The following is an 11594-nucleotide window of genomic DNA, read 5'->3' as shown; positions in this document are numbered from 1 at the left end:
TTGGGTTTCTAATCTGAAGGCGCTGCCTATCTCTTCTCTAATTGACTCCTTCAGGCCAGCGGCTAAGATGGTAGGAGAGGCCAACGGATGGGAGGCTAGTTCTCCGCGCAGCATGCGAATTTCCCCTACGCACTCACTTAGTTCCTTCCTTAGTGTATCATTATTACTATTATGGCTGACTATTACTATGGTCGCTGACCTCCGACAGGGCGGCCAGAGTTGAAGGTGTAGTTGTGACCGTACGCAAGTATTGATCAATTGATCGTTGGGTCTCAGCAGCAGCCGCAGTAATGAGTCTCTTATTTGAAGCGGTGACGCTTTTACCTTCATTAATCGCCTTGATGGTGGTAGTTGATAGTATTCTAATCACCTTGGCGAGGGAATCGAGGTCCTTGACCTCAGCGGCAGTTGCAGGCAGCTCAATGTAAGCCGACGGAGGAGGTCGCTTGGCGTTAGCTCCTTTCAGAGTAGACTGAGAGATGAGGGAGGGATTACCTGTTACATTGTCCTCTCCAGGCGAGCTGGATACTCCCACCTCGGTGTCCATTGTGCACGACTGTTGTATTCACTGCAATCCAATTATGCACAGCCACTAATCACTGTCACTGAGTGTACACGGAATCAAGAGGTCATGATGACCAATGTCTATCACATAAGGCACTACCCATTAATTTAAGCACAGAGCACAAGTCCCGAGATACCCCCCCCCACTGACCGGGCTAGGTACCGCTTGCAGGTAAGCTCCGGTCCTCTAACCTTGGTCGGTCCTCTGCCCAGGTTGGCCCCTTCCTTAGGCCCGGACCTCGTCGCGGGTTCGGTCCGGTCGTCTGACCGGTCCGCTCCGATCGTCTGGCCGGTCCGCTCCGGTCCAGGTCTACTCCTCTTCACGGTCGGTCCGGTCCAGGTCCGGTCCTCGGTCCGCGGTCTGGCGGTCTGGCCCGCTGCTCTTTGTGGTCTGGTCCAGTCCTCTGGTTGGTCTGGTCCTGGTCCGCTCCGGTCTCCTGGTCTGCTTCCTTGGTTGGTCGATCCGTGATCCGGACTCCTGGTTGGTCCGGTCCTGGCCCGCTGCTCTACGCGGTCCGGTCCAGTCCACAGGTTGGATTTAGACCTGGTCCGCACCTCTTCGCGGTCCTTACCGGTCCGGTCCGGTTTCCAGTCCCGGTCCTCAGACCCCTGTCACACCTCACGCCCAGGCTATACGCCCAGACGCGAGGGCACAGGGGCCGTGGGGGCCGCCCGCCGAAGACGACCGCTCGCGTCGGCGGTCTGTGCGCGACTGAGGTGGCTGGGTAAGGCGAGCCGCCTACACAGGCGCCCGGCCCAACCACTGTTCCTGGTCCGGTCCGGTCCTCGGTCCGCTGTCAGCCCGGTCCGCTGTCCAGTCGTTGGTCCGATGTCCGGTCCACAGTCCCCTAGGTCGGTCCGGTCCGCTGCTGCTGCTCCGGTCCCCGGTCCGCACCTCTTCGTGGTCTTTACCGGTCCGGTCCGGTCTCCAGTCCCGGTCCTCAGACCCCTGTCACACCTCACGCCCAGGCTATACGCCCAGACGCGAGGGCATAGGGGCCGTGGGGGCCGCCCGCCGAAGACGACCGCTCTCGACGGCGATCTGCGCGCGACTGACGCCCGCTGTATAGGCGCCCGGCCCAACCACTGTTCCTGGTCCGGTCCGGTCCTCGGTCCGCTGTCAGCCAGGTCCGCTGTCCAGTCGTTGGTCCGATGTCTGGTCCACAGTCCCCTAGGTCGGTCCGGTCCGCTGCTGCTGCTCCGGTCCCCGGTCCGCACCTCTTCGTGGTCTTTACCGGTCCGGTCCGGTCTCCAGACCCGGTCCTCAGACCCCTGCCACACCTCACGCCCAGGCTATACGCCCAGACGCGAGGGCATAGGGGCCGTGGGGGCCGCCCGCCGAAGACGACCGCTCGCGACGGCGATCTGCGCGCGACTGACGCCCGCTGTATAGGCGCCCGGCCTTACCACTGTTCCTGGTCCGGTCCGGTCCTCGGTCCTCGGTTCCCCGCTAGCACGGTCCAGTCCTCGGTCCGCTGCCCGGTCGCCGATCCGATGTCCGGTCCCCTAGGTCGGTCCGGTCCGCTGCTGGTCTGGTCCTCGGTCCGATTTGGTCGGTCCGGTCCGCACCTCTTCGCGGGTCCGGTCCGATCTCCAGTCCCGGTCCTCAGACCCCTGTCACACCTCACGCCCAGGCTATACGCCCGGACGCGAGGGCATAGGGGCCGTGAAGACGACCGCTCGCGGCGGCGATCCGCGCGCGACTGGTTAGGTTAGGTTAGGTTAGGTTAGGTTAGGTTTTTTTTTTTTTTTTTTTATTAAGCTTGAAATCCCCCGATGTAGTGTCGGAGACTTTATGTATCGTTGTGTAAGTTTTAGTCGGTTTTAGTGTCTATCAACGTTATTGCATGTATTCAATAATACATGGTAACTGCCGATCTTTTGAGCACTATCCGTTATTTATTTTCTCTGTTAATTTTTGCAACGAGTTTAGATGCAAACTCAAAGAACTTTTCTCTTTGCAGCGCGTCTTCAAGTATTCTGCAAAGAGATGTTGTGTTTACTGTTGCGTCTAATTCTATTTCCAGGTCAAGCGAGTGAACCTCTAAAAGACGAGGAGCCCGTCCATCTATTGACGGAATGTCCAAGGTTCTGCAAAGAAAGGCTTGACCTGGTTAGGTTAGGTTAGGTTAGGTTAGGTTAGGTTAGGTTAGGTTAGGTTAGGTTAGGTTAGGTTAGGTTAGGTTAGGTTAGGTTAGGTTAGGTTAGGTTAGGTTAGGTTAGGTTAGGTTAGGTTAGGTTAGGTTAGGTTAGGTTAGGTTAGGTTAGGTTAGGTTAGGTTAGGTTAGGTTAGGTTAGGTTAGGTTAGGTTAGGTTAGGTTAGGTTAGGTTAGGTTAGGTTAGGTTAGGTTAGGTTAGGTTAGGTTAGGTTAGGTTAGGTTAGGTTAGGTTAGGTTAGGTTAGGTTAGGTTAGGTTAGGTTAGGTTAGGTTAGGTTAGGTTAGGTTAGGTTAGGTTAGGTTAGGTTAGGTTAGGTTAGGTTAGGTTAGGTTAGGTTAGGTTAGGTTAGGTTAGGTTAGGTTAGGTTAGGTTAGGTTAGGTTAGGTTAGGTTAGGTTAGGTTAGGTTAGGTTAGGTTAGGTTAGGTTAGGTTAGGTTAGGTTAGGTTAGGTTAGGTTAGGTTAGGTTAGGTTAGGTTAGGTTAGGTTAGGTTAGGTTAGGTTAGGTTAGGTTAGGTTAGGTTAGGTTAGGTTAGGTTAGGTTAGGTTAGGTTAGGTTAGGTTAGGTTAGGTTAGGTTAGGTTAGGTTAGGTTAGGTTAGGTTAGGTTAGGTTAGGTTAGGTTAGGTTAGGTTAGGTTAGGTTTTTTTTTTTTTTTTTTTATTTTTTTTTTTAAATGAAACTACATGAACTGTTACTATTACAATGTAACAACTTTGGAACTATGGTAATTCAACTTATCTTTATTTATATAACTAAAAGTTTGCGCCAAGCCGCCGTAAACAAAGTATGTGTGCAATGACAGTAGCCTTTGGGGGATGAGGTGTTTTTTTTTTTTTTTTTTTTTTTTTTTTTTTTTTATATTTTATTTATTTATTTATTTATTTTTTTTATTTTTATTTTTTTTTTTTTTTTTCGTTCTCCCATCTTTCCCGCAGGCTATTCCGTGTACACTTAGTCTACTTATAATTAACTACTATTTACAAATAATATACTAATATATATAACTGAACTATTATATAACTATACTAGCGGACGCCCGCGACTTCGTCCGCGTAAAAATTGATGTAAACTTCTCTACCTCTACCTTACCCTGCTCGTAAACCTACCCAACCCTACCCTACCCTACCCTAACCCTACCTTACTCTTAACCTACCGCTAATGCTTATCCTTCCTTCCCCCCACCTTACCCTACCCTAACCCTACCCGTAACCTATCCATACCCTATCCTACCCTACCCCTACCCTACCCCTACCTTACTCCGACCCTACCGCTAACCCTAACCCTTCCCTACCCCTACCTTATCCCTACCCTAACCCTACCCTACCCGTACCCTACCCCTACCCTACCCCTATCCTACTCCTCCCCTACCCTATACGTTCCATATCCTTCCCCTACCTCTACCTTGCCCCTACCCTACACTACTCCTACCTTATCCGTACCCTACCCTACCCTACCCTACACTTTCCCTAAATTATTCCTACCCTACCTCTATCCTACCCCTTCCCTACCTCTATCCTATCCCTACCCTCAGCAAAATTGGTCCAGCCTTTTGTGCGTGGTGCAATGACCAAAAGACTATAATTTCCCAAGCGACTTCTATGCTAATACTATAAAGAGGTAAAGTTTGTGTGGTTGTCGGGGGTAATCTCTGGATCTACTGGACCGATTTGGAAAATTCTTTTACCAATAGAAAGCTACATTATTTGCGAGTGTCATAGGCTATGTTTGGTCCTCATATTCATACGGGAACGGGAACCACGTAATTGAAACCGCGGGGCGTCATATAGCGGCATTTCTGCGACTTTCAGAAATTTTGTATTATCTCCGAAACTATATAACTAATTAACATACTGTAAAGGGCAAATCTTATCTCTATAATATCCTTGTGATTATTAAATCATTTATTTTGATAAGGATTTAAGTTTAGTTGTGTTAATAATGACGTAAACCTTAGTTTAAAATTTAAATAATTTATTAAAGTACTAAAGGTACTATATCTGCTAAAATATAAAAGATAGATATATGGTGTCGCGGACTTTTTTGTAGAACTTTTAAAGGTTCAAAAAGCCTCCATACATTTATTTTAGTTATGCGCAATGGTTGAGGCAGCGCATGCGAATAAGTAAGTTTTTCGGTCTGACCTGTAAGAGAAAACCCGCGATATCTCAGTAGTTATATATGATAGAAATATAAAATATAGCCTATAGCACTCCCCGATAACGTAGCATTCTACTGGTGAAAGAATTTTTAAAATCGGTCCAGTAGTTCCGAAGATTACCCCATTTCAAAAAATTGTTACAAACTTACAAACTTACAAACTTACAAACTTACAAACTTTACCTCTTTATAATATTAGTATAGACTACTACAGACTTCATTTTACTCTACAATCTTTTATCTTTTTTCTTTTTCCTTTGTATTTTACTTTGAGTCTATTTTAGAAACTACTCTATGTACACTCAGCGTCTATAATCTCACTAGCTAGTATTACATTTTTGTTCTTATTTTTGTTTACAATTTTGTCTTATATTCTAACAACTTCTATCCTTTACATTACTATTCATTATACATATATAATTTTATACACTTCTTTTTTTTTTTTTTTTGCAATTACTTGTTACTACAATATTTGATAGATCTGTCTATTTACACTTTAGACCCATTCGCTCGGGCGGCGATCCGTGCTACCTGGCACGCGTAGGCCATGAAGCAGGATCTGAACTTTTCACTGTTGATCGCAACGTACAAGTTATTAGTCACTAGCGCCAGTCCCATTTTGCTCTCACAGTCATGTCTTAGTAAGGAGAACCGTGGACACTCAGTTAGCAGATGCTCTATAGTTTCAAGCGTAGCATTATCGCAGGAACAAAATGGGTCTGCTGCCAGCTTGAACCTGAATAAGTAAGACTTGAAGCCGCCGTGTCCTGTGAGAATTTGTGCTTTCAGGTTATCCATCTTGATATGGTCGAGAGTTTTGTATGCCTGTTTCACGTTTGGGAAAAACGTTCTGGAGGTGACACCTGTTACTTCGGAGTTGTAGATATCTTGCCATGTGCTTATTGTGTTTGCCCTGATGAGGTGCTTGGCGAGGGACACAGGGAACCTGTCGTAGACTTTCCGGGTTTTTGACTTTGTAGCTGCAGTTTTTGCAAGGTTGTCTGCGCGCTCGTTACCTTCTGTTCCCACGTGAGCTCGGATCCAGTGGAACTGCACTTGTTTGCCTGATCTACATAAGTTTCTCCCTATATCTCTTATTTCTACCACTATAGGGTTTAAATTCTGCGGGTTTGATAGGCTCTGAAGTGCAGCCCGAGAGTCACAGAAGATGTGGGACTTCTGTAGATAATTCTTAGAAGCGATAGTCTCTAACGCTCCTCGTACAGCGACCAGTTCAGCCTGATAGACCGAGCAATAACCTTCTAGGGGGTATAGCTTATAGTGCACTTCTTTCCCTTCGACCCATACTGAGATTGCAGCTCCTACCTTGCCTTCTATTTTACTTCCATCGGTGAAGATACAAGGTTCATTTTTGCTGACTTCTTCGACCTGCTCCTGGTTTTCCACGCAGTCAAAAGGAATTGTGGTTCTCAGTGCGGGATGAGGTAGAGAGAAGGGACTTGCTTTGATTTCCATGGGCCTTCCAGGCAGCTGATCAATCTGTTTGGTTCTCTTCGCTTCATAGAGACTTTTCTTTTCTAAAGATCTCAGGTCTAGGGGTAACAGGCCGCCCAGTATCTTCGCGGAGGTCCCTGATATGGTTTTGTGACCTTTGCAAATTAAAATCCCGAACATCCTATTTATACGGTCGAGTCGTTTCTTAACTTGCACGGTTTGAGATTTGACTGCCCAGACGTTTGCTGCATATAAGATGGTGGGTTCCACGACTGATATATAGATGGTGCGGATTATGTCAGGGTTTAAGCCCCAGTGTGCTCTAGCTGTTTTTGAGACTGCCTTGAATAGATTTATCGCCTTGCCAGTGGTCTCGTCTAAGTGCTTTAGGTAGTTTAGGTTTTTGTCAAGAGTTAACCCTAGGATTTTAAGGTGTTCCTGTAACTGTATGACGGTGTTATCTATGGTTAGTCTTGGGTTCTGGAATTTCAGTTTTTTGGTGAATAGGGTTGCCTGCGTCTTGTGGGGTGCAAAATTCAATTTGTTGTCTCTGCCCCACGCAAGGATTATTTTTAGTGCACTGTTAATGTCTTCTTCTATGTTTTTGCCGTCATCGCCGACTCCGATCAGGAGGATGTCGTCTGCGAACGCCTGTAGGTACACTTTCATTCCAGAGGTCTTTTCCAACAGACTGTCGAGCAACAGATTCCATAAGAGGGGGCCGCATGTCGAGCCTTGAATGCATCCTTTTGTCGTGCGTTTGACTGCCCGTTCCCCTGAATATCTGATTTCTATTCCTCGCTCGGAAAGGTAACTGGATACCAACTGAATCAGGGCAGGATCCAGTTTTTTAACGAGGAGTTGGTTCTTCACCGCCGGCCACCAAGCATTGTCAAAGGCCCCTTCTATGTCCAAAGAGACCGCGACAGCTATTTTCTTCCCTTTTATTGCCTTTTCTATTTTGCTCACTGCCTCGTAGAGTGCGTCCTCAGTAGATTTTTGGGGCATGAAACCGTACTGTTTTGGGTTTAAAGCATTTTGGTTCCCCAGGTACCATAGGATTCTATTGGCAAATAATTTTTCTAGGGCTTTTCCAAGGATTGGGAGAAGGCCGATCGGTCTGTATGCTTTTGGGATGGAATAGTCTGGCTTTTGGGGTTTTGGCAATATCTTGATGGTAGCCACTTTCCAGCTCTTCGGGAAATAGGCCAACTCTAGGCATTTATTGTAGATGCCGATCAGGATCCGAGGATTTGTTTTATAAGCCCTGTTACAGATGTCTGATGTTAGGCCGTCGGCACCGGGCGCTTTCTTCGGGCTCATCCCTTCTAGGATTGATTCTAGCTCCTGATGGGTGAAGGGCCACTGTTCAGCCTCTGGGAGTGCGCTTATCTCTTCTTCCACCTTCAGCCTTAGGATTTTTTGCTCCGCTGTATCTGTGTTTGGGTCATCATCCGGATAAAAGGTACGGGCAAGCAATTATGCAGATTCCTTCGGGGTCAATGTTGGGCTCTCTATGGTTTCTTTCAGGAGTCTGTCTTCGTGTTGAGGAGTTGATTTCCTGATGACTCTGTACACTCCGTCCCACATGGACTCCCTGTCTTGGCGTTCGCAGAACGCCTTCCAACTTGCTGTTAGGGTATTTACAAGTAGGGACTTGTATGTCTCGTATGCCTCCCTGTATTCGCCTATTACGTGCTCTTTTCTCCTCGGGTGTGCTTTGCGGATGCGACACCGCTTCGCAAGCATGTCTCTCTTCTTTTCCCTGAGTTCCTCCGTCCACCATTCCGTCTTCCCCAGTGGAACCCTTGGAGAAATTTTTGGAATGGCATGCTCACTAGCCTCCGTTACACACTGCGTGTAATTTCCGACCATTGCTTCCAAGGATACTGTGTCTTGGATTCCAAGAATGGTGTTCTCCACAATGCCTCGCGATTCAAGACAGCTCGATAGATAGCTTTCGAACGCCAGCCAGTCCGCTTTTGCGGTGTTATATCTCCGGGTCGAGGTTCTGCTTGCTTCTGCTCTACTGTCTTTTTCGTGTGCGTAATCAAATCGGATACACCTATGTTCCGTTAGGGTTGCGATGTCCTTTGCGACCCGCCATCCAGAGATTCTATGGACAATATTGTTGGATGCTAAAGTTACATCCACAATACTAGTACACTCTTGGTTGCGGCGAATTGCTACAAACGTGGGTTCATTTCCTTCGTTTACGACCGACAAGTCCAATACCCCGAGTAAGTCGATCACGGCAGTTCCCCTGCTGTCCTCCTCCTCGCAGCCCCACCATGGGCTCTTTGCATTGAAGTCTCCTCCTATTATTATGTTGGGGACCTCTAAGGCTTGGGCAAACTTCTCTAGTGTCTTGAGGTCTTCTTCCAAATCTCTCGTCCCCTCTAAATATGCTGAGATAACCCCTACCCAATTGTTTCCTAGCTTAATTTTACACGCGACAATATATTCGGTAATTAGGTCATGATTTACTATTATTTCTAGGTTGCGATCAACAATGAAAAGTGCGGATTTTACAGGCTTTTCTTTGTTGTTTGTCTGCTTCTGTATTATCTTTACGTTGGCTCTTACCTGCGCCTCCGCGCCTACGTAAGGTTCCTGTACCAGGATTATGCCAACCTTACTTTCAATTGCAGCCTGAAGGCACTCTTTTTGTGCTGCATAGCCTCTTCCCAAGTTTGCTTGTGCAAACCTTGTTTTTGCGATTACCTTAGGTCTGGTTTGGTCATTGTTGACCTGAGTAACTACAGGGTCATCCCAGTCGCCAATTTCAGCAATATTGCACTGAGCTCCTATATATCCTGTCCCATTTCTGCCACTCCGGGCAGTTAGGACTGTATGCTGGATGTCTATTGTTCTCGTTATTGGAACAGTTGGTACATTGTGGTGCTTCCGATTTTTTCGGGCATTCCCGCGAATCATGGGTTCCCGCGCAATGGCCGCAGGTTTGCTGGCTGTGGCATTCCTTCGCGAAATGTCCGAAACCCATGCACCGGAAGCATTGCACTATTGGCGACTGGTCTGAAGCTGGGATTACCTGGTAACCAATTCTAAGTTTTTGTTCCTTGAGCGACCTGTGGAGGCTAGGTGAGACTTCTATAACTATATTACAGGTTTCTGTATTCCGTCCCTTAGTTCTTCTCACCACCCTTACAGCTCGCTCTTCTTGCTTATCAATGGCTGCAAGTAAGCTCTTGTTTTGGCTAAGAATTGCTTCTTCCAGGTTCTTATCTGTTGTTTCCCTAATCACTCCTGTCAATCTAAGGAGTGGATTTTTCGCTTTTATTTGGGAAACAGTGAGCTTTTTGGGGCCCTCCTTGATGGCTCTTTCCAGTATTTCCCTTTCTTGTTTCGAGTCGCAAGAAACCAGGACTTTTTGGTTTTTTCTCTTACGTATGGAGCCTATGCCTACCCCCAATTCGATAACGTTGACACTGGTTTTAAGCTTTTTAATAATTTCATCGCCAGTGTCGCGGGGGTCGGCAGACTCCACTAGCAAGGGAAATTGCGATCTAATCTCCGGTTTGGGCTGCGAAAGTATTCCTGCATACGTCTTTGAATCGCGTGGGGTTTCGACCCGCTCCGTCTGCCGAAACTCATTTGAGGGATAGTGTGACGACTGTCTTGGAGGAGTGCTATCTTGTATAGCTTGGGTAAGATTGCCCACGTCCAGTCTGAGCAGGGCTATGTCGCACTGTATTGCATCCAGAGGCTCGTTAGACACTGAAGTAGCTCTATCCTTTAGAGTTAAGTCTACTAAAGTTTTTGCTTGCTCCTTCAGTAACTCTTCTGCCTCCAGTGCAATCCAGCGGACCGCCTCCGTCTCTTTCTGGGTGGCTTTAATTGCTGTGGATGTCTCTTTATAAGCCTCCTCCAGAGAGACTACATGTGTCTTCCATGCAGCGGTATGTTTGGCCTCCATTTGACTTATGCGCCTCTCGTAGCTGACTTTTGCTCTTTCTTTATCCGCTATGTGGCGGTTGCGTGAGTCAGCCAGTCGCATAATCATTTCATGGAGACCGTGCAATCCGCTGCACACGTCCTCCCGTATCTCTCTGCTAATATTCCTACTCTCTTCTAGCCGAGACTTGGTCTTTTGAAGTAGGGCGTTAGCCAGACGAGGCATCTCGTGGAGTGCTCCTCCACCCACTGCGGAGATGTCGGAAACGAAATATGAATCCTCGTCTCCGGCAGATTCTTTTGGTTCATCCGCCTGGGTGATACTACGCTCCAAGTTAGCCTCTGAGGCTGCTCTTATCTGGGCCCTGATGCGTAGGAGAGACGAGGCCTCTGATCTCGGCTTAAGCGGTCCCAGCTTAACGAAAGGACCAGATGTAGGCGTGGATGTTGCTGCCACATCCCCCTCACTACTGCGCCTAGTGCGAGATAGCGCTTCAGGGGTGGATCGTAAGGGTGATTCGGCAGCACTGTCATAGTCGGACCTGTTGGATCCACTATCACTGCCCTCGCTGCCTACGGCCGAGCTGATCCGCTCTGTGATCTGTATAACACCTTCAATGTCTTTCGGTGTGGTTTTCTTTGCAGTTGGGGCTTTCTCGGACAACTTTTTATTTGCTCGGCGCACCATAGTTCGCAATTGCTTTGTTTGCTTCGACGGCGAGCATGGCTTTGCCGAGGTCTTACTGCTAGCTGTACTATTCGAGGACGAAGACATTTTGCTACGACAATCGATCAGCACTTCGAATCGAAGAAAAAGAAAAAAAAAAAAAAAAAAAAAAAAAAAAAAAAAAAAAACTATGAATCTGATAGGCGACAGTCAGCGAAAGCTAGTAGTGGAAACCGCAAACTCGTGCGACTTATACTTTCCGAGATATGCGTGTTTGAAAATTCCAACTTTAAAAAACAAAATGGCTGACAAATCTTGGAAATTCAATAACTCAGGCCCTAGTTATCGTAGAAGACCGCAAGAAGTTTTGACCGTCAGTGTAGACTGTGTTCCAACCTCTCCGGCTGTCAGATCACCTAGATTTTAAGTTGGTCCCAATCGGTTTCTAAGGTTATGTAACCGGAAGCCTAGGCCCGTCCCAGGCTGGTACAGAAAACCCCAGCTCGCTACGATCGATAGTTCCGGAGATACGAGCGATCAAAGTTTTTCAAAATGGCGGAACAAAATGGCCGCCAAAACTTTGAAGTCCGATATCCGCAGAAGCTCGCGGAAAGTTTCGTTAGGCCGTGCCGGAGCCCCTCTGACCCCCTGTGAGGTCTCCTGACCTCGAACCTCGC

General features: G+C 47.5%; 1 protein-coding gene across 1 annotated transcript; it reads right to left on the bottom strand.

Annotated features, from left to right (window-relative positions):
• Window positions 1-5369: 5369 nt before the first annotated feature.
• On the bottom strand, window positions 5370-7658 carry LOC112052383 (putative 115 kDa protein in type-1 retrotransposable element R1DM). The gene has a single exon (XM_052885169.1). The coding sequence runs from the start codon at window positions 7656-7658 to the stop codon at window positions 5370-5372; it is 2289 nt and encodes a 762-aa protein (XP_052741129.1).
• Between the last annotated feature and the right edge of the window lie 3936 nt (window positions 7659-11594).

This window comes from Bicyclus anynana, chromosome 13 (genome assembly GCF_947172395.1).
Source record: "Bicyclus anynana chromosome 13, ilBicAnyn1.1, whole genome shotgun sequence".
NCBI classification, from domain to species: domain Eukaryota; kingdom Metazoa; phylum Arthropoda; class Insecta; order Lepidoptera; family Nymphalidae; genus Bicyclus; species Bicyclus anynana.
Note: the sequence above shows the minus strand (reverse complement) of the source record. Positions and strands in the feature narration are given on the sequence as shown.

Coding starts and splice junctions, on each gene's coding strand:
- LOC112052383 (XM_052885169.1), bottom strand. CDS start 7,658: ATGAGCCCGAAGAAAGCGCCCGGTGCCGACGGCCTAACATCAGACATC.